General features: G+C 41.0%; 3 protein-coding genes across 5 annotated transcripts; 2 read left to right on the top strand and 1 right to left on the bottom strand.

The window, feature by feature from the left end:
* The first annotated feature begins 101 nt into the window (after positions 1-101).
* Positions 102-3066, top strand: LOC116400470 (adenosine receptor A1). Its single transcript, XM_031878326.1, has 2 exons — positions 102-663; positions 1570-3066. Exons 1-2 carry the CDS (start codon positions 308-310, stop codon positions 2204-2206), a joined length of 993 nt encoding a protein of 330 aa, XP_031734186.1. The 5' UTR covers positions 102-307; the 3' UTR covers positions 2207-3066.
* A 3351-nt stretch (positions 3067-6417) lies between these two features.
* On the top strand, positions 6418-8649 carry rplp2 (ribosomal protein, large P2). 2 transcript variants are annotated; one of them, XM_031878317.1, is made up of 5 exons: positions 6418-6504; positions 7824-7947; positions 8038-8086; positions 8178-8282; positions 8521-8649. In XM_031878317.1, the coding sequence occupies exons 2-5, from the start codon at positions 7825-7827 to the stop codon at positions 8595-8597; spliced, it is 354 nt and encodes a 117-aa protein (XP_031734177.1). In that variant the 5' UTR covers positions 6418-6504; position 7824; the 3' UTR covers positions 8598-8649. The 2 variants fall into 2 exon arrangements, with proteins under 2 accessions (XP_031734177.1, XP_031734176.1); XM_031878316.1 differs by having other exon boundaries at positions 7824-8086.
* Positions 8650-10937: 2288 nt separating this feature from the next.
* On the bottom strand, positions 10938-21332 carry LOC116400481 (uncharacterized). 2 transcript variants are annotated; one of them, XM_031878342.1, is made up of 6 exons: positions 21296-21332; positions 13612-14231; positions 13316-13423; positions 12940-13001; positions 11954-12214; positions 10938-11734 (listed from the first exon to the last, which is right to left on the bottom strand). In XM_031878342.1, the coding sequence occupies exons 2-6, from the start codon at positions 14219-14221 to the stop codon at positions 11696-11698; spliced, it is 1080 nt and encodes a 359-aa protein (XP_031734202.1). In that variant the 5' UTR covers positions 14222-14231; positions 21296-21332; the 3' UTR covers positions 10938-11695. The 2 variants fall into 2 exon arrangements, with proteins under 2 accessions (XP_031734202.1, XP_031734200.1); XM_031878340.1 differs by lacking the exon at positions 21296-21332 and adding an exon at positions 15422-17383.
* Between the last annotated feature and the right edge of the window lie 980 nt (positions 21333-22312).

Genomic DNA, 22312 nt, shown 5'->3' with positions numbered 1-22312 from the left:
GAGAGAGAGAGAGAGAGAGAGAGAGAGAGAGAGAGAGAGAGAGAGAGCAGAAATGATGGGCTGGAATCCAGTCTTGCGCAAAGCTGGAACAACATGCTAAGGATTAATTGTCCAACATCCCTTCAGGACCAGAAGAACAACACATTGTGTAAATGTGGCAAAGAGGATAAGCACTTCTTTCAGCTAACAGCATACATAATTGAAGATGTTTTTTGCTGAAAAAAACCCCCAAAGTGGAGGCAAGAAGTTTTAACAACCAATTTTCATTTTTTTTTTTACAATCTGAGCTAAGCTGTGAATCGTAAAAATGTCTTCTTTTCCTGGTATCAAGCGTCAGGAACATGTGGACATGATGTACATCTCCATTGAGACAGCTATTGCCCTGGCCTCTGTGGTGGGGAACGTGTTGGTGGTGCTGGCTGTGTGTGTGAACCGGGCTCTCCGCAACACCACCTTCTGTTTCATTGTGTCTCTGGCCATGGCTGATATCGCTGTGGGGGTTTTGGTCATCCCTCTGGCTATTATCCTTAGTCAGGGATTTAAGACTCAGTTCTACACATGCCTCTTCCTGTCCTGCCTGCTGCTGATCATCACCCAGAGCTCCATCCTTTCCCTGCTGGCCATCGCCATCGACCGATACCTGCGTGTCATGATTCCCACCAGGTGAGGAAGTTTTGTTAAACCAGTCGGTTATACTTTCACTTTAAAGGGGTGTAATATAGTTTTCTCAGGATTTAGACATATTGACAGAAAGTATAGAGGTTAGTTTGGTTAGGGTTGTGTGGGATGATGAATGTGGTGATGATATTGTTCCGAAAAGTAGGCCAGTATCAATTTGCTGTAATTAGTGACGGTAAGAACAATAAAATATTCATGAGTGAGAGCAATGGGAAGAGGATATCATTTTTGTGCACAGTATCTATGATTGGTTGGGATTGCCTGTTCCAGTACGTTGCAGCTTTCATCATAAAAAATAGCTTCTGAAATATTTTACTGGCATAAGTGCTATTCATTCACAAGCCTGTTTTTATGAGAATTCTATTAACACCTCATTACATGGCATGTATCACTGCCATACAAGTCAAATTGAGTATTTGGTAAATTGAATTCCTTCCTTAAACAGCAAAAGCCCTCAATTTCCTGATAATCCTTCTATATCTAAAGTTACCCTAATAGTAGTGACAGTTTCTTTTGTTATCGCTTTTAGCATCAGAGAGCTAAGTGTGTGCTTTCACAACAGAGAGTCGATCAGGAGGAGGCTAGATCCTTGTCTGGTTTAATGCAAATCAATGGGCTGGACATCAAAAGCTTTTAAGCAAATGAAAACGTCCCTGTCTGCCTAAATAACTGACGTAGGCACAGTTTGTTAAACGAGTTTGGCAGTCACCCATACTACTTTTTGTTTGCTGATGTTAAAAGCTGGCACTTGAGAAACATCCTTCCGAACAATAATTTATGGACGGGCGTACTAAAAAAAAACAAAAAATCGAATGTAGAAGGAAAGTATGCATGTATGCATTTAAGTTATAAAAAACTTGTCTCCATTTGTGTTCCAATAACTCTGTCCAGGTACAACACCATAGTGACCCAGAGGAGGGCATGTGTGGCAGTTTGTCTGTGTTGGATCCTCTCCTTCCTCACTGGATTGGTTCCAATGATTGGATGGAATAACCGCCATGCTCAAGGAAACTTCAGCAGTTCCAGCGACATTGTCTGTAAATTCACCACGGTCATGAGGATGGACTACATGGTGTACTTCAATTTCTTCGGCTGGGTGGTGGTGCCGCTGTCCATAATGATCGCCCTGTACGCCGAGATCTTTAGGGTGATCCGGCGGCAGCTTAATCGGCGCGCTGAGGCCACGTGTGATGGAGAAAGGTACTATCGGAAGGAGCTGAAGCTGGCCAAATCTCTGGCCTTGGTGGTCTTTCTCTTTGCTGTGTGCTGGCTGCCAATACACATCATGAACTGCATTGACTTCTTTTGCCCAAAGTGTTCCATACCCAAGTTTGCCTTGTACTTCGGCATTTTCATGTCCCACGTGAACTCAGCGCTCAACCCAATGGTTTATGCATTCAGGATAAAGTCGTTCCGTGTCACGCTGATCAAGTTCAGTCACCGGTGCATGTTATGTAAGCCCACGGAGCCCACCCCGTGTCCCCCCAGCACACCGGCCCTGACGGAGAAAGTGAATGTACTCCTGTAACAAGGACTGGAGCACCACTGTGGCTTACAGCGAGATGGTGCACCAATGACACTCATGGGATTGTGTGATATTTGGAATATCAACCCATTCACGAACACAAAAGCAGAGTCAATGGACGAGTTCATTTCTGACCTATTCTTAATTCATTGACACAGTTTGATTCTAAGAAAATTTGCCTGCAATCAAAGGAAAAATATTATCAACTTGAATTATTTGTTTTCACTTAAGTTTTCCATAATTGATTCATATTGAATTCTAATAAATATGTCAACATAATAAGTGATGCAACAAACATTTCATGTTCAAAAAGCTTGTTGGGAAATACACCAGAATAAACATGCAACGTCTTCACTTAATATGTTTCATTTACAACAATTCAAATACATTTTAAACAAGACTAATATTCTACAGCTATGCCAGCAGCTCTGAGAGGCTGTATGTAGGCACAATGGTGCTTTGAGCTAAATGCTAACATGCTGATGCTAAGCAGGTATAATGCAAGCAGTAACCTCCAGTGCTGAGAAATGAAGCCAACGCTAAAGTGCCAATAAATGCAGTTCATCAAATGGCAACTTGAGGCTGGCTCCAAAAAACGAGCCCAAAAAAGCCAAACTTTCCAGCAGAAATTAACATGTTATTTGGGCTTAAAGTTAGGCATAATTAAGGCGTGGCTGCTCTGAGTGACAGGTGGGTGCTGTCTCAAGACGCTATCTGCTATCTGTCTGCTCTGCTGCGTCACTGAACCCGCCTCCACCCACAATCCATCCTTTTGCCCATTTTTAGAGTTAGGCTGTTTCATCACTGCCAAGATGGCGACGGCTAGAGACACCCACTTTGAGCTTCACAGTGGTTCCTTACAAACCTATGTGTGACGTCAAAGAGACTTCGTCCATATTTTATAGAGTCTATGGTATGATATTAACCATTAACCATCTTAGTTTAGCGTGTTAGCATGCTAACATTCGATAATTAGCACTAACTGACATCTGTTTTGCAAGAATTTGATCATAAGCCAAAGTAATGAAATTATTAAAATTAAAATTATTACAGTTCATACTGAGGGGAACATGAAGTTCTGTATCAAATTGCATGGCAGCCCATCATGGACAGAGAGATATTTCACTGGATAAGTGAAAACTTTGACCTGCCGGTGGTGCTACAAAAGCAATGTTAGGAGATCACCAAATTCATTAGGATTCTCCCTCTGGGCGCCATATATGTCTGAGCTATTTATCATGACAATCCATCACACAGATACACAGATGTTGAGATATTTTTATTTGGATCAAGTAGTGGACTGACTGACGGAAAGACTGCTAGCATGGCTAAAAGTGAGTTTTGGCACAAAAACCTTTATAGGATGTTTGAGTCGTCACGTGAACAAAAGCAGAAGAGCCAAGAGAATAGAAATTTATTGGGTAAAATCAATAGAAAGGACAGTGTGTTCTGATGAGAAGTGGAAGGGCCCTGCCTAGAATGCAAAATAACAATAAATTCATGAAACCAAATGGAACAGGACTCTGGCAACATTAAAAGCAATCCGGAAATGAGTCTTTATCACAGGATGTCAGCATCCTTTCAGCTAATTCAGCTAGTTTCAGGCATATTTCAATAGCTGTGGCAGACATTTGAGTAAATTACCCAGAGAGCTTTATGCTGAAGTGATTTATTCCAACTCTAAAGCCAAAACTTCGGCTAAAGCTGTGTCAGTTCTCGGTTTGACTTCTTCCTTGTTTCTGTCCATGTAACATCACTTCCGCTCACAGTTTAATGGAAGACGAAGAATAAAACGTCTAATCTGAATCTGGTTTAGAATATGCATGTGTGAATGTTTTTTGTCATTTGACATGTGGGTTTGGTGTGGATGTGGCAGTGAGGCCCTCGGAGATATTTATTTTTCTCATATTTATCCTGCGCCCACCTGAGACGTTCACACATGAACATGCTGGCGTCATATCAAAACGTATGTCACCATCTGTCGCCTTCATCCTTGATAAGGGATTTGAAACTGCTGAGTGTGGTCTAATCCCCAGCCCTCGTCTTAGTGAGGGAGCTGCTGCATAACCAACCGGCCTTTACCACCTTCGCAACACACACTCCCGTGGCTGGTGGCCTGTCGAACGCTGAAGGCGCACAAGCATGGTCTAGCTGTGGAGACAAAAAAAGCCAAGAGTCTCAATTCTGTGTGAGCATCTTATCTTCTTCCTAAACTAATCTTCTTTGAGGTAAGACCCTTCACATTCATCCCAAAAAACAGCTGCAAAGCAAAGATTTTTGAAGCTTCATATATCTGTAATTTAGTCTCCAAAAGCAACATATTTTTTTTATCATTTTGATATTCTCAGACAACTGAGGGAAAGTTGCAGCACCGAACCACAATCAAATGGCTGACACAGACGGAGCAGACGGGGGCCAAGACCTGGAGGCTCCGGATGAAGAGCTGGATAGCGAACACAGAGCCCTGATACACTTTGGTAAATACTATGAAGCCCAGCTTGCGCTACCTTGGGAGCAGTGGACCTTCAGACAAAAGGCAAACTTTTGTATGGACCGCATCTTCCTCGGGTTCTTGGCCATTTTTCTCATCATATTACTGGGAGAATTTGGCTTTAAAATGTGGTATGTGACAGACGTGAAGAAGATTGCAGAGTTTGTGTCAGATTCGGTGGTCTTTCTGTTCGACTGGCTCTTCACCCAGGAGAGACAGGAGGAGTTTTTTGAATTGTAGGTTGTGAATGAAGGGTAGACCACTTCATGGTATATTCATGTTTTTGTGTTTTCTACATTGTGGCACTACTAATGCCCAGTAAATAATTACAGCTCCATCTTGGAAATACAGCAATGTATTGGGGATGATTTATAAACTATGTTTTGATGGCAAATTAATGGAAATAAATAACGCAATCAACTGAATCCTTGTTCTGTCATACAGTACACTGCACACACCACCATCTCCACCTGAGTGTGTCCTTGTGTATTAATACCATGGTTAGGACGTCCCGTTCAGGCTGAGGACATTGCAACATGCATTGTAAAATACTCAATCAGTGTCAAACTGTATGTGTGTTTCTAAAGAAAAAAGAAAAAATGTTTAATTTAATTATAAAATCGTTATCAGAGTAGACACAGAATATATAATATTGGTATGCAATGTACATTCCCATCATTATTTAAGTATTTCCATTATTTACTTTAAAGCTTTAGAGGCACATATTGTATTTACTCCATTACATTTGTTTTACACCGAGTGACCACTTACTTATCATTTTACAATCAGATGCTATTATTTGCAAAATATTATATATATCATAAATCATCCAACCCAAGTGTTATAACATCCATTTTGACCAGCTATAAAAATGCTACAAAATGCATCAGTAATAATAATGCTATAATATAATATAACATTCTGAAAGGGATCATACTGCCTAATGACTTATTATGTTACTTAAAGTACAATTTACCGGCAATACTACATCTGTACTTCAACAATATTATGAATGAAGACTTTTTACATTTAAAGTTGTATTTTTACATTGAGTTGTTACTCTTTTCACTTTAGTAAAATATACTCTGGCACCACTGTAACAGATGAAATACAGTTTCTCTTCAGGGATAGATTGTACTGTTAATATCAAATAATTATAAGATAAACTGTTGACATGCAGTATATTTTACATCATTCAACAAGCTGACAGAAAATGGATTTGTGACAATTTTGACATGTTGTTTACAAACATTTGACAGTTCCAGCTCCTCAAATGTGAGGATTGGATTGTCCTTTAATTTATTTGTTAAGTCCCACATTGAGTACTTTCACTTTTAATACTTATTTTCAATGCAAGACTGAAGGTATTTTACAGAATTACAGTGTTTACCAACCTACTTAAGTAAAGAATCTGAATAATTCCGTAATTACTGCACACTCGAAGTACACACTTGTGGTATACAGTTTTACAGCTTATCTTCGTGGCGGGTTATTTTATTGCATTATTTACAAAATTAATGCAAAAACTATCAATAATAATAATAAAATAAAGCAATGATTTTAATAACACACCATTTATATTCAGAAAGTTGTTATTTAAATACTTACAGTAAATAATGGGATAAATGGATACATTTCTTTAATTCATGTATTTACACTCGTTCATTGGTTTATCTAACTGATGACGTAAACGTCTGTGGACCAATGAAATCAACATGTTACTCTCTTCCATAACTTCCGGTTTCTCCTCTTCCTCTTTTCCGGATTTTTTCCTAGCGTGACCAACGTTTCGTGTCTGTTTAGACTTAAAGTAAGTCAGAATTTGAATAATCTAAAACGTGTGTGCAAATTAGTTCTCGTCAAACTGTGTGTTCAATGCAGCATGTACTCGGGGGTTGGTTTTAGTTCCTGAAATTCGTGGTGCTGCTGAACATGCAGCCGCTGTCACTAATGGAGGCCAGCTGTCGTTGTTGTAAAAACACTGGCCGCCATGCTTTTTCTGTTCGCTCTAAATCACAAATACATCACAGCGGTACAGAGTGACACTGCTGGAGAAATAACGTTACAGCTCAAAACGGTGAAACTCTTAACACCGACCGTTTGGTTATTGTCTTCCTGTCTGTGTTTGATGAAAGTCTAAGCATGGTTTCAATATACGAGCAGCTAAAGCTAAAGCTAACAGCTATATTTAGCTAACGGTAGCTAAGCTAACGTCAACCTGGGCTCCCCCCAAGCGTTTCACTCGCTTACATGCACGCATTTCATCACACTAGCGCTGATGCAAGAGTGGCCTGTATCAGGAATAACAACATGATAATACTACATTGGGGTACTTTTCAGAAAATATATTTGTATTCGTTCAAGAATCATTCAGTAACTTTCCATGATTAGGCCGCTGTCGTACATTATACCAGTTAGACCTGAAGTGAATAGTCCATCACGTAGTGAATTGGCAAAAAATAAATGTGAATATTACTGTTCTCCATTGTCTGCAGTGTAAGAACACTGAATGTGTCTGATTTATTGACAATATAAGCAATGTGAATACAAAAACTTGGGCTTCAGGAAAGTCTTGTGCATGTAATATTCCAAACTAGCCATAGGGGAAAATACTCAGCAGCTTCATTGATAATGGAATTATTAATTTCACAATTCATTGTTTAACAATGTCAGAAAATAGTGACAAATGGCCATCACATTTTCACTGACATATTCACGCTTCCTATTTTGTCAACAGTCCAAAACCTTAAGATCATGACAATGATGTGAGACAGGGATGACAGCATCTCCTCATCAGCTTAATGATTTGAAAAGCTTGAACTAGGGAATGTTTGGCAACTTGGCTTGAAAGTCAATCATCAGATTTATGAATATAATCTAAAAATGTCTCCTCTAAATCAGGGAACTGGCTGTTTAAGATGAAGGGAAATTCAGCAAAATAAATGAATGTCGTCTTTAGTTATTTGTGGTGTATTTTAACTAAATTTATTCGGATGGATGATAATGTTCCAGCCTGTATGTTGAGATGCGGGTCGTCTTTTTATTTTACACTCTCTGATTTGATGTCAGAGTTGCATAACCTGCATAGTCACAAGTTGTTGAATTTGTGCGTCTCGTCCGTCAATACAGAATGCGTTACGTGGCCGCTTACCTCCTGGCTGTGCTCGGTGGGAACACCAGCCCCTCTGCAAAGGACATCAAGGCCATCGTGGGCAGCGTAGGAATCGAGGCCGATGACGAACGCTTAAACAAGGTACGCCATTTAACGACATCATATTATGCAATTCCAAAAAAAGCTGTTGAGATTTTTGTGGCTGAATTTGAATCTTCTATTTCTCTGCAGGTCATTAGTGAGCTTAATGGGAAAAACATCAATGAAGTCATGAACTCAGGTAAAGGCCTCTTGGTGAACATGCACTGAAGCTTTCAAGATGTTGTTCTTGGAAGAGTGCTAAAATTTGTTTTTCTTTCCTTCGTCCACAGGCCTCTGTAAGTTAGCCTCCGTACCAGCAGGTGGTGCTGTGGCGGCTCCTGCCGCTGCTGCTGTTGCTGGTGGGGCCGCTGGGGCCGGGGCTGCGCCTGCTGTTGGTATGTGCACACCCTTCATTCTTAGCTTCCATTTGATGAATACTAGTTTCTGGAGGAGAGTTGCTTGAAGTTTCTAAATTTCATTATCATATTATTGCATCTTGATAGCCCCCGCAAATGACTCTGTGGCCGCATTTAGCAGTCCTGCAACAACATTTGGCTAGATTGTACATAAGTGCTGCTCAATATTCTGTCCATCTGAAGCATTGACTGTTCTCTTTCTCTGTCTCGTTTCCAGCGGAAGAGAAAAAAGAAGAGAAGAAAGAGGAATCAGAAGAGTCAGACGAAGATATGGGCTTTGGACTCTTTGATTAATCTGTGTTCTCTGTGTTTGAAAAGCAATAAAAATGTAAAGGGTTTACACTGATCAAATTGTCCTTGTCTTCTGTGATAAGTTTCAAATAGCTCTCATAAATGATTTTGTTATTGTGAATATTATTCCAAAGACATTACCATGAAGGGTTCCAGAAATATATTGTCTGGCTTTCAGGGTTTGATGTTGAAAGTTATTTTGTCATCAGCTAAAAATAGTCCAGACAGGGCAACCTGTCGTCATTAGGCAATCTGGACCCTGCATGTGGTCAGCCTGTCCTGCTGTTGGCCAAAACCGCATAATGGCTCCAGCTTAAAGGGACCAGCCATGATCCAACACACACAGGGTCCCACCACGATCCAAAAACCTGCTGCCGCTTTGCAGTTTATGGACAGTTTTGTCATTTCATGTATTTAACAGTCAATGTTAATGTATTGTAATGGCTTTAAAGTTGTTTTTTACATTGGCCTTGTTAGTGGACATCAGTAAAACCTTTTTAGCCTTTTTAAATGAATCAGAAGAAATATGTGTAATTAAGTGGTTTGTCACTGTTGTGGCCAGACAATTCACAATTTCCTTATTTCCAGTCTTAGACTCACTTAGGCTGAAATGTATTTGCTGAGGTTATTGACAAAATGAAAATAGAGGTATGTAATCTCCATTAGGAGTTTCTCAGAGCTGTCATTAATGTTATTAATTACATCTGTGCTATGACTCAGTCTGCTTTGAAATAGGCCTATGATCCAGTATTTGAGCTGATATGATAGTCAGGACTCTGGATACGTGGTGTATAAATGATGTGAGTCATCATTCACATCACAATTCATCTTTTCATTTTAATTCAACTTCGAATGACAGCTTTTTTTAGTCACTGAACTCGTCATCACTCTTTGAGTAATCCTGAAATGTGACCATCATTTTTCCGCGAACTGTTCGCCTGCACTTCCTGTTTTTGTCTTACCTGACAGCCACCTGAATTTGTGTCAAAGTAAATAAGTTTAGGTGAAGACCTTACTTTTACTGTTATGAAAAGAAACAACTGAGCGTAAAGGAAAAAAAGACATGAATGTATTATGAATTTAAAGATCTAGCTTCACAGTTAACACATTCACACCAATTCGCATTCACGTGGCAGCGAATGAGGACGCGAGGACCATTGTGTTCATCGAGCGGTCTCTTCATCTTTTTCTCCATTTGCTTGTGCCCCCCCCCTCTTTTCCCTGACGTATGCAAGTACATGTGTTGCATAGCACTGTGCTGCCGAATGCACAAGAATCCCTTGTGAGCCCATTAGTTCTGGCTGGATAAAAGCCTGCAGGGGAACCTATTCCACAGGTGAGAGCCAGCCATCACTGCATGCTTCAAGCATGTATCTGACAGACTGTCACATCCTGTAATTACATTACGGCTCTATCGTAGATGTCAGCAATCTCTACAAATACAATACACGCTGATGTTAAGCTGATCAACACACACTGTGCATACGGATGCAGCAGTTACTGCCATGACGTTAATTTCAGTCTTGCAGGAATGCTCAGGTTTCTTTTGTTTTTTTTCAACATTCATCTGTGCAGTTCAGAAGGTGTGTAGTAAGACTACAGAGGTGTGGCAAAGTCAAGGTCTTGTTCGTTCCATTACACAACTATTATATAATGGCAGTACTTCCTTACCTTTTTGATGTGTGACCCTTTAAAATGTTGCTATGCTAGCAACCCTTGGTTGCATGTATATATATATACATATATATACTGTATATATACTGTATATATACAGTATGTGTATATATACTGTATATGTACAGTATGTATGTGTACACAACTCAACCAACACTAACAACTCTATTAAGCGATACTCCCATCCAAAAGCAACTGCAGTATTAGCCTCCAGCTGTTTGACCCAACTCATTCTATTAGCTCTAACTTTCTCTTCCTGTGAAAGACGGTAATTGGATTCCTTGGAATAAAAGTAAGTTTCAACTAGAGAGGTGTGTCTTTGACTGAATATAACCCTGGGCTATAAGGCGTTGTATAACACACTTCTTTCAAACTCAAGCGGCGATGTTTGCAAACAATGGGCTCGAAGTTATTGCATAAGACACATCATATAATCTTGCCAAAAACTGAATTCAACTCACCAAGCAGTCTGTTGTGGCGATGAACTCTGTTAGCCACACACACCGACTAAAACAAAACAGTAAAAGTGAGCGAACTGTTTTCCCCCACTGTGTCTTTTGGGCGCAAAGAAGCAGCTGGGTCGGCGCTGCACTCAGCGGTGTCATCACTAGCGACCCTTACCGCCCGGGGGCCGGTTAGGAGAAGTGAGTGAGGAGTCAGTAGGTAGCCGATGGCAGGTTAAAACAGGTAATAAAAAGGTGTTTCGAGAAGGTGTGAGTCACCGCAACCATGAGAGGTTCTTGAGCATGCAGAATATTAATGCAACTTGCTGCAGCAGAATGGACAGACAGAGAGGTGCACACTCGCTCACGGACACACACAAGTTATCACAGGATTCTCCTGGCGGAGATAATATTTACCAATGAACAAAGCCTGACATTGATGTATAGTTTGTTTCATAATGAGAAAAAAACAACAAATTTGAGCATTAAATTAAACATATTTTATTTGAGTATGCAATATGAACGCCAGCATTCATATCAACAAACACAATTGTGTCACAATTCAGTGTAGCTTCCATTAACAATTCTAGAAATATATAAGTCTAGCTTATATACAATGAAGGTTATTGCATTGCTTGTTTTTATCACCACAAATCAATGGAAATAACCCATCGAATTCAAGGGTGGATTTGTAAAATCAGCTTTTGAGAAGTAAACATTCAAATCTACCAAAGCCATTCAACTGTTTTTTTGTTTTTTTTCAGAAAACATCCCGTTGCAGCAGAATTACACTGTTTTCTATCACAAAACAGTAAAAATCTTGCAAATGAATACAAGCTTAGAGTTTGTTAGGTTGTATTTGTGTTCTTAAAAGGAGAAATTCATGGTTGCAACACATCCTTAACCACATCTATGGTGCCGAGAAAAGTTGAGCGCTTCACTTGCAGCAGTGTATTCTTCTTTTTGTTTTCGCATGGTTGCCTCTCAGTCATCACTGTCAGACCCTGGATGATCTGAACACGCCTGGAAAAGACAAAAAAAAAGCATTTTAAGCCAAACCTCTTGGTGTGCCTCTTTGTTTGGGTGACTGTTTAAATGCTGCACCATTTTTACAGATATGCTGCACATTCTTTTTATATAAACTGAATCATTATGCGGATTAAATATGTTTTTAAAAAGAGCACCAAAGCTGTCTATCTCTAATGTTTAGTGTTGTCTCTTTTCAACAGGTCTGATTCTTACCTGTTGGTATTCAAATCGGTCGTGTAGATAACGGTTCCCCAGGCCAGTAATGTGACCTATGTGCTGTTTGGAGAGCCCGACTATTCTGGCTGTAAAGTCGAGCGTAAAGGCCAACTTGACCAGCTCCGGTGCCGTCAGTAGGACAGTGGGAGGATTGTGGGTCGGCGACGCTTCCGTCTCCAGATACGCGTCGGCCAACTTCTGGAAGGAAGAGTACGACATCCCTTTGAAGAAGTTGCTCAGGGTGGGGTTGTCTTTCAGCTGGAGGAGATGAGGAGAGGAAGGCCGTCAGTAAATACAGGAGGACACTTTGACCTATCGGGGATTTTACTGCTGATAAACACGCACTGTAAAAGGACAAACACCATGTAATCGCCTGTAATATATTTGTATATTTCTATCATTCCAGCAGGTGATTGACCAAACACCTTTTTCTTTTCTTTTCAATTCATCTGCAGATTATTGTCTCGATCTTAAAAACGTTGAGAAATGGAGGTGAATCACAAGTTCCTTAAGCCCAAGGTGATATCAACACATTGCGTGATTTGTCTGATCAACAGTCCATATTTAAGAAGCAAGTCACATGCAATACTGTGTTTTGATAGCAGGTCTCCTGACTCTCTCTATCTCTTATCCCTGTTGCACACCCTCCCTCTGTCAAAACGGTGATGAATAATTTGACTCGAGCAAAGGTAAAGAGCAGAAAAGCTGTTGCACCAGAAATGTCTCAGCCACTCACTTGTGTCATGGAGTTTGTAGTTTTTATGATCTGGACTTTATGACACTGTTTATGGTTTATTGAAGTGCTTTTGCTTTCTGTAGAAACTGCTGAAGCCCCAAAATACTTCACACGTACATTAACTAATTACATAATCTCACGAATAACCCCACTCTGTCCGAAGCATTTAAAGCAAATGATCATGTAAATATTCCCAAATTGTTAAACGCTACACAGAGTTCGACTCAGAGCAGAAATGAATGCCAACCTTGTCGTCTATGGCATCGCCCTCCTCCTTCGTCAAAGCAATGATCCTGTCGATTACCTCCTCTGAGAGAAATCAACAACAAGGGGAAGTATAATCAATGAACACTTTATGAAGTTATGGGGATTCATTTCATCTTGGAGTTATTATAGTCATGCAGAACTAAGACGCACAGCCAAGAGAAATAAACGTTGATACAAAACTGTCACTGCTCATCACATTACACATTCATCAGAGATATGCTGTTTATTGTCTAGTGTGCATTAAACCGCATGGCTTTGTTTTATCATAATGTTTTCTGTCAAATTAAAACAAAAGCCTTATAATGGTGCTTCGATCATGCACTTGAAATTGAAAGTGAAAATAAACTGTTCCTCACCATCAGAGAGAGGTGCAGCTTCCTCTTTTTCTTGGACCTCGTGTATAATTTTCTCCAATTCCTCCGATACCTTCTCGTAGTAAAAGTACGTCGGTTCCACGCTGACGGCTGGAAAAAGAAACGATCAGTTTACTGTAAATGCACTTCTGCAGGAACAACATGCCGTTTAAGCATCTTTACAAGAGATTTCCACTGATTCTGGTCAACAGGTGTTTTAGAATTGAATCATATTTGTCATTTCTTATACCACACAAATAAGGTCAATTTATCCAGACACGTGTAATCATTAAACTTACCTTCAACTCGAGTGATGTCATCATGGTTGAAATCTTTAGGTTTTTTCACAGATTGCCGCCTTTCGGAGAACCTTCTTCGAAGGGATTTATGTCTCCTGGACTTTCTTTTCTGTTTATTGACTGTAATTGTGGGCAGGCAGGTGGTGACAGCGTCAGAGGCATCTGAGATACCCAAGGGGGACTTGGGTATCTCCGGTGGACTGTCCCGCTCTTCATCTTTCTCCTCATTAACCTTCAGAGAGAAAATACCCAGGAAGCTTTTCCAAAGTGAGGGCTTCTTGTTTTTCTTTGGCTTTTTCACGGGTTTCTCGGATTCCTCCGGACGCGTCTCAGGCTGGTCTGCGATGGGCTCGACCGGAGAAAATGTACCAATCACCTCGTCGTTTGGCTCATCGGCCAAGTGAAAGGAAGGGTCGCTGGAATGTCGTCTCATCTTTCTCGGCATCGTCACCCACTTTTCTTTCCCCCCTGCCCTCTTACTCCCCAGTGCCCCGTCATTGAGGCTGAGGCTGCGCTTGACGTACACCTCCAGCAGACGCATTGTATCCTTGTGAGGCACGTAAATCAGCTGGCCATTGTTGGGCCTTTGCGTTTTTGTGTGTGTTTCCATGGTGGGACGACTACAAGAAAGAGAAAACACCACACATACGGTAGGTTAACAAGATTGTTTTGCATACCAATTCTGCCATTTTCAGTCAGAAAATACTTGAGTTCTTTGGAAGAAGCCTTTGAATCCAAAACAATTAGTTGATTAATCAATAAGTCAATCCTCAGAAAAATAGCTCTATCCCAGGATTTGCTGCTTTCACTTTCTTATGTGATGATAAAGTGAATACCTTTGGGATTTGGAAGGTTGGCCGGACAAAACATGCCATTTGAAGATGCCAATTCTGGCTTTTTTTTTTTTTTTTTTTACTATTTTCTGACATTGTATAGACCAAAAGATCATCAAGTTAATAATTAAACAAGTTAGTTAACAATAAAATAATGAAAAGAATCAGGAAAACAGTCATCAGATTACTTGATAATCAAAGTAATGAGTCGCAGAGTTTGCATCTAAGTATTACTTTTTAATTATCAATTCACTTGCCAACTATCGTCTTGTTCAATCGATTCAGCATTTGGGCTTAAAAAATACTGAAAAACTCTTAAGCCCATGTCTACTTATTCAAATAGTTATAAAAACCCAAAAGGTATTCAGGTATGTATCACAAGACAATTATCAAAAAGGTTACCAACTAATTCAATTCAATTTATTTTTGTATAGCCCAAAATCACAAATTACAAATTACAAAAGGGCTTTACAATATGTACACATTTGACATCCTCTTGTCTCAGGACCCTCACATCGGAACAGGAAAAACTCCCCCAAAAACCCCTTTAACGGGGAGAAAAGAGGAAGAGACCTGTGGGAGATCAATAGAGGAGGGATCCCTCTCCTAGGATGGACAGAAGTGCAATGATGTCGTGTGTAGAACAGGATAGTGAATTACAACACATTCAATGTAATTACAGAACATTCAATGTATGACAGAACCACGGCAGGAGGCAAGACCTGGTCCAGGTATAACCCGGATACACAGGAGCCTGTGAGGCGAGAACTAATACAACTTGTTCATCAAGTGGAGCAGAAAGACTCCTGCATTGTATTCTATTAAATTGCTTGTCTTTGGACGTCGTAGCTCTGCAGAAACGTCTTCAAACTGCTCTAAAATCAGAGGAATATGAGGAACTGTAAAACGAAAGCAATAAATAAATGCCTGTAGCCATGACATGTTTGTGGATGAAGCTGCTGTGTCTCTGAACTCACCTCGTCTCCTTCAGCAGCAGTAGAATGCTTTAGCTCCCCGCAGAGATCCGCTTACAGTAAGTACACAGAAGTTATAACGCGTCTCATGAAGGGACTCTGCGCAGCGCGTCTACCTGCTCGCATTCTCCGCCCATGTATGGACACGTCTCTGCCCTCCTTGCTCACCTGGGGTCACCTGTCGTCAACGTAACTAAAAGAGTGGGCGGAGGACGGGAAAGGAAAGCTCTTCCAGCTAAACTTGAGCTCACAGACGTCATGTTGTTTTTTTACACTTGTGTTTGGTTTCGTCGGGGCTTTTTAGCTCTGCTGTAAAACTTCCCCTCCCTGTTGTTTGGCCACGTTTTACAGGAAGTAAAAGCTGCAGAGCAGAGCTAATTTCCTCTTATAGGCTGGCTCTGTCTCTATGCCATTATAGGCTGTTTGGATAACCCAGATATAGGGCTGCAACTAGTGATAATTGTCTCGATTAATCGACTAGTTTTTTGGTCAATAAAATGTCAGAAAATAGGAAAGAATGCCGATCAGCGTTTCCCAAAGACCAAAGATGATGTCCTCAAGATGTCTTGTTTTACAAATTCAGTTCATAGACGAGTAACAAAACCAGAAAATATTCACATTTTAGAAGCTCAAATCAGAGAATTGTTACTTTTTCTTTCTTTCTAAACTATTTGGCTATTCATTTAAAAGTTGGCAACTAATCAATTAATTATTGCTATGTACCTACATACAGTTAGGAGTTTGCTGTAACAACACAAGCTGCATACAATATGATCAATAAGCATACTCCGTAATAATATCCGTGTTCAGGTAACCATGGTTAATCGTCAACATTGATTGATTGATTGATTATCTTCCCAGGGGGAAATTGGTTTGCAGTACTACAAGAACATCACACAAACAGATGCCTTCAGTAAATAATGTAGCCAGAGGCTTTTTATTTTTTGGTGTTTTACTGAGGAAGAGGCTGAAGTTGACAAAAACAAACAAACAGCAGTACCTTCAGAGGTTAGAGCTTGTGTGGTAAGGTGTCAGGTTATAAATGAAATTGTAACTGAATTATTGATCTTCTTTTAATCTTTTGCATTAGCTGTATTGGTTTTACGTTGCATGTTTTATATCAGTCTTTCAACATCTTGTTGGACCATATTGGACATAATGTTTAGTGTTGAATATAGTTTTGCTTCACTCACTTCAACATCTTATCCCTTGGATCGCAGCGCTTTTGTAGATCCATAAATAAATCAAATCAAAAGGCATTAATAACTAGAATAGGCCTAAGGTCTGAGAATAGAGCCAGACTGTGTGTTGAATAATTTTGTTTTGTTGTTTTGATTTCATGGTCAACTCAGATGCTGCAGTTCAACAGGGTTGCATTATGCTGGGAGGCGTTTCCAACATGTTGTCCACCCTATTTATTTCAATGAGTGAAGACAAAATACAACACCACACAGTACACAATACAATGACGTACCTGTTTATACATATACAGGTAAAGAGAGAGAGAGAGACAGAGAGAGAGAGAGATAGAGACATGGACATAGACTGGAAAGATGATAGCTTCAAGGCTCTCTTCCTGCTGACATCTGTCCTAACTTCAAGTCCAGCCATGTTCCGACTGTTACATTCACTCATGCAGCTGCAACTTTCTGACAGTCTGCTCCGTACTCAATTAGCCAAACTGAAGGAGGATGCTGAGAATAGAGAAAGGAGCTTCACCAGACAAGTCCAACACCTGACGGACCAACTCTCATCCGTCCCAACAAAGACAAATACAGAGACACAAACTCTCCCTGCCAGTGTCCCAAACCCCTGCCTTGTCCCTGTCCCACCCCCTCTGCTCTACACTCAACCCAACAACACCCTGGCACCTCCTGATACATCCACACAGCCAGCTACCAACAGCCAGCTCCGCCCAGCTCAGCTTTCCTCCACTCAGCCTGAAGAGCAAGCCCCACAAGTGGTCCTGTTGACTGACTCTAATGGGAAATTCCTGGACACAAACAAGCTTTTTCCTGGTAAAAAAGTGATTTCTAAACACTGCAGCACCACAGGCCAGGCAATGAAGCTGTTGAAAAAGGAGACTTTCAGGAGCCCTCAATACATGGTGATCCACACAGGAACAAATGACCTGCACAGCCTCCGTAAGAACACTGCTGAAGCAGTGAGGAAGATGGCAGAGCAGGCCAGTAAGGAATTCCCTGACACCCGCATTGTGATCTCCACCTTGCTGCCTAGGACAGACACCCCTCCCCATGTCATCCATGACATAAATATGGAGATCAGAAGAGGATGTGCCCCCTTACCCAATGTCCACCTGGCCTTCCACCCAACCCTTGGCACCTGGGACCTCTATGATGGACTCCATCTACACAAAGAAAGGATGGGGATATTTGCAAAGACCCTTAAAGACACGGCTCTGGGACACAATCCTTCCACCCCCTGCGTTACTAGGAGCTTTAGAGACCATCCCAGACCTCCCAGACCGCCCAGAACTCCACCCCCCACCACCCCAGTATGAGGCAGAACCAGAGGAGGCTACCTTCCCCCTCCTCGGCCCCTGCCCTCCAACCCCTTTTACAATATCAGCAGCAGAGATATGCAGCAGCAGCACCTGCCCCTATCCCCTTCCTTTCCCACAGCAGCAGAGATATGCAGCAGCAGCACCTGCCCCTTATCCCCCTCCCCACCCACAACAGCGGAGCTATGCTGCAGTCGTAGCCCCGCCTACTGCCACAGTCCCTCCCCCTGCTACCTCTGAGCTGGGAGACATCAGAGAGATGCTGCGCACCCTGTGCACCTGGCTTCTGCTCAGCTAAGATGAACATACTGAGAACACCTTCCCACTTGAATAACAGAACAACATGGAAATATATTGTTAATCAATAGTGGTAATAACAGCAATAGTAGTAGTCAGTATAGTGGTAATATTAGTGAAAATAGTACATGCCCCCATGAAATTTATGTCAAAATTATTATCATTATCAGTATTGTACATGTATAGATCGTGGTAGGTGTTCTTTATATTTGTCTCACTATACAGGTTCATTTTGATTGTTTTTTCTAAATGCTCTCATTTCATATAAGCTGCTGGAATATTCAGGGTCTCCACTCCTCAACCTTTGAACTGAAGAGTGGAAACCCTGAATTCATGAAATCTATCAAAGACGTTGATATAATTGTGTTAACAGAAACATGGTGTCAAAATGATTTACTCACTCACTGTCCTCCAGGATATAATGAAGTCATGGTGCCCTCTATCAAATTTAAAAACATACGCAAGGGCAGAACATCGGGGGGGATTTTGGTGTGGTATAAAGGAGACCTTTGCCATAAGATCTCACCAGTAAAACAGGGTAAATCACACATCTGGTTAAGGTTAGACCAAACTCTGGGCATAACTGATAGGGATCTATATCTCTGTGCTATCTATATACCCCCAGTGGATTCTCCTTATTATGAAGAAGACATTTTTGAAACTCTTCATTCAGAAATCGCCTGTTTCCAGGCCCAGGGAAACGTGCTTCTAACTGGAGATCTAAATGGACGAACAGGAATTGAACCTGATGTCATCGACCCACAGGGCAACAACCATGTGTTTGGTCAAACTCCCTTATTTACCACACCAACCATCACCCACCGGAACAACCTGGACTCTGGAATAAATAAAAGTGGCAAGGAGATCGTGCATCTCTGCCGGGCCTTAGGCCTGTACATAGTTAACGGTAGGTTCAGAGGGGACTCTTTAGGAAGATTCACATACTCCTCAGCTCTTGGATCTAGTGTAGTAGACTATGCAATCACTGACATGGACCCCTCCACTATCAGTGCATTCACTGTCAGACAACAATCCCCCCTCTCAGACCACAACCAAATAAATCTGTTCTTTAAACTCTCAGGTCAAATGAATGACATAAAAAAAGAATCCAGTAAGCTGTTTAAATTAAATGCTACTTACCGATGGGCCCCAGACAGTGGAGACAAATTCATCATGGCCTTGAACTCACCTGATCTGATAGATGACATATCAATATATGACCAACAACAATATATCCACACCAGAGACGGTGTAAACAAGGCCATTGATGATATCAATATGATATTTCACAAGGCAGCTATTAAAGCTGACCTTATAAAACAAACACGGAAGCCTGTTAAAAGGCAAAACACGGAAAAATGGTTTGATCAAGAATGCAAGAGCATCAGAAAAGACCTGAGAAAAATAGCAAATGAAAAACATCGCCAACCAAACAACCCAGCCTTACGCATTAGGTACAATGAAATTTTAAACACGTATAAATGTACAATTAGGAACAAAAAACAAAATTATACCCACATGAAACTTGAAGATATTGAGAACGCCATTGATCAAAATCAATTCTGGGATATGTTGAACAACTTCAACACAAAGCAACCACAGGCATTACCCATCCAAGATGGTGACATCTGGAGAGCACATTTTGAACATTTGTACAAAGATATACCAATAAATCAAACTAACTCAGACCAATATATTACAAAAGAAAAACTCCAAACATTAGAAGAAATAATTAAAGACAACCAGAACCCCCTTGATTTCCCAATGACTTGGGAAGAACTGAGCACACAGACAAAGTGTCTCCGGCCAAGGAAAGCTTGTGGTCCAGACAGCATCAAAAATGAGATGCTCAAATGCAGCACCCCAGAGATGCAGGGTGCAGTGTTGAAGTTGTTCAACATCATATTACAATCAGGGTGTTTTCCTGACTCCTGGATCAAAGGGCTCATTTCACCCATTCATAAGAGTGGTGACAAGTCAGACCCTAGTAACTACCGGGGCATCTGTGTCAGCAGCTGTCTCGGTAAATTATTCTGTAGTATTCTCAATAAAAGAATACTACATTTCCTTGACGAACACTCCATCTTGAGTAAAAATCAAATTGGCTTCCTCCCAAAACACCGGACCTCCGACCATGTATATACCCTTCATACTTTAATTAACAAACATGTCCACCAAACAAAAAATGGTAAAATATTTGCTTGTTTTATTGATTTCAAGAAAGCCTTCGATTCTATTTGGCATGAAGGGCTCTACTACAGACTCCTACAGTGTGGGATAGGGGGCAAAGTATATGATCTGGTTAAATCAATGTATTTGGAAAATAGATGTGCTGTTAAAATTGGAGACAAACAAACTGAATCCTTCACCCAGAAAAGAGGTGTTCGTCAGGGTTGCAACTTAAGTCCGACTTTATTTAATATATATATAAATGAACTTGCTGTTGAGTGTGATCAATGTGCTGCTCCTGGGCTCTCCCTCCTAGATAGAGAGGTGAAGTGTCTGCTTTATGCCGATGACCTGGTTCTACTGTCCCCTACTGAACAAGGACTACAGCAACAGCTGGACATAGTGCAACAGTTCTGTCACAACTGGGCCCTGGCAGTGAACATGAAGAAAACCAATGTCATGATTTTCCAAAAACGCCCCAGATGTCAGGAGAACAAATACCAGTTTACCATAAACACCAACATGATTGAACATAGTATGAGTTATACCTACCTTGGTATAACCATAACTGCATCAGGGAGCTTCAACATGGCAGTAAATGCACTAAAAGAAAAAGCTCGAAGAGAGAACATTTTATAATTTTCAAATCCCAATTAAAATCTGGCTTAAAATCTTTAACAGTGTCATCCAGCCCATTGTGCTTATGGAGTGAAGTATGGGGTCCACTCAGTCATCACAGTTATACCCGCTGGGACAAACATCCAACAGTCTCTACACGCAGAATTCTGCAGACACATTTTACACGTACACAGAAACACACCAACAAATGCATGTAGAGCAGAACTAGGCCGATACCCACTGATGATTAACATTCAAAAGAGAGCACTCACATTCTTCAATCACCTTAAATCCAGCCCCCCAGACACCCTCCCCTCCAAAGCCCTCCAAAGCCAAGAGCTGAGCCCAGAGAAGAGTCCCCTATGTCAGCTGGTGCTGAGACTAGCTGCCTCCTCTCAGACACACGGGGACCAGTCTCTCAACAACACTGCTCTCCAAACACCAACCAGAGTAAAACACATCATGGCGAGATGTAAAGAAGCCTATCTGGAGCACTGGAGAGAGGAAACTGGGGGCCAAAGCAGACTGGAATGTTATCTGGCCCTAGAGAGAGACTATGAATTGGCAGAGTATCTCTCTACTGTCAGAGACATAAAGCAGAGACAGAACCTCACCAAGTACAGGCTCAGTGACCACAAACTGGAGATTGAAACAGGACGACACAAAAAGTCATGGCAACCAAGAGAGAATAGAACATGTGGTCACTGTGGGACCGGTGAGGTTGAGACAGAGATGCACTTCCTCCTAAAATGCAAAACATTCCATAAAATTAGGAACATCTACCTAAACAAATTTGACTCTGTGATTTCAGATTTTAAAAAATCTAGTGATATCTCAAAATTAAAAGTCCTCCTAGGAGAAGGAGAGAGGGCAGACCTTGCTGCCCAGTATGTACTAACATGCCACAACCTGAGGGACAGTAGTTGACGCTTTGGCGATGCCGTTTCTGGGCGTTCATGCCAATGGAGCACATCTGAGTTTGGGTTGAATTGGGAGAGAGACGGAGAGAGAGAGAGAGATCTATCTATCCGTGGATCTCTCTCTCACTTCGCTCCTCCCTTTGCTTCGGTGTCGGAGAGCTGCGGTGGCCTACAAGTAACGTGGGAGCAATGGGGGCTCTGTCTCACACCACTTTTGAGATGTTGTATTAATATTATTGTTAAATTGATATTGTTGTGTATTGATGTTATTGTATGTTTAATTTTTTGATGCTTTGGCAATACTGTTTTTAAACTTTCATGCCAATAAAGCAAAATTTGGAAAAAAATTTGGACAGAGAGAAACAGAGA

The sequence above is a fragment of the Anarrhichthys ocellatus genome, unplaced genomic scaffold (assembly GCF_004355925.1).
Source record: "Anarrhichthys ocellatus isolate YVR2014 unplaced genomic scaffold, GSC_Weel_1.0 scaffold173, whole genome shotgun sequence".
NCBI classification, from domain to species: Eukaryota; Metazoa; Chordata; class Actinopteri; order Perciformes; family Anarhichadidae; genus Anarrhichthys; species Anarrhichthys ocellatus.
The sequence above is the reverse complement of the archived record's forward strand: the minus strand, read 5'-3'. Positions and strand labels throughout refer to the sequence as shown.

Bases quoted from the DNA above. Each gene is read 5' to 3' on its own strand.
- LOC116400470 (XM_031878326.1), top strand. From the start codon at position 308: ATGTCTTCTTTTCCTGGTATCAAGCGTCAGGAACATGTGGACATGATG. The intron at 664-1,569 runs GTGAGGAAGTTT...AACTCTGTCCAG, and splicing joins CGTGTCATGATTCCCACCAG to GTACAACACCATAGTGACCC.
- LOC116400481 (XM_031878342.1), bottom strand. From the start codon at position 14,221: ATGGAAACACACACAAAAACGCAAAGGCCCAACAATGGCCAGCTGATT. The intron at 13,002-13,315 runs GTGAGGAACAGT...GATTTCTCTCAG, and splicing joins AGCTGCACCTCTCTCTGATG to AGGAGGTAATCGACAGGATC. The intron at 12,215-12,939 runs GTTGGCATTCAT...CATCTCCTCCAG, and splicing joins GCGATGCCATAGACGACAAG to CTGAAAGACAACCCCACCCT.
- rplp2 (XM_031878316.1), top strand. From the start codon at position 7,825: ATGCGTTACGTGGCCGCTTACCTCCTGGCTGTGCTCGGTGGGAACACC. The intron at 8,087-8,177 runs GTAAAGGCCTCT...CTTCGTCCACAG, and splicing joins CAATGAAGTCATGAACTCAG to GCCTCTGTAAGTTAGCCTCC. The intron at 8,283-8,520 runs GTATGTGCACAC...TCTCGTTTCCAG, and splicing joins CGGGGCTGCGCCTGCTGTTG to CGGAAGAGAAAAAAGAAGAG.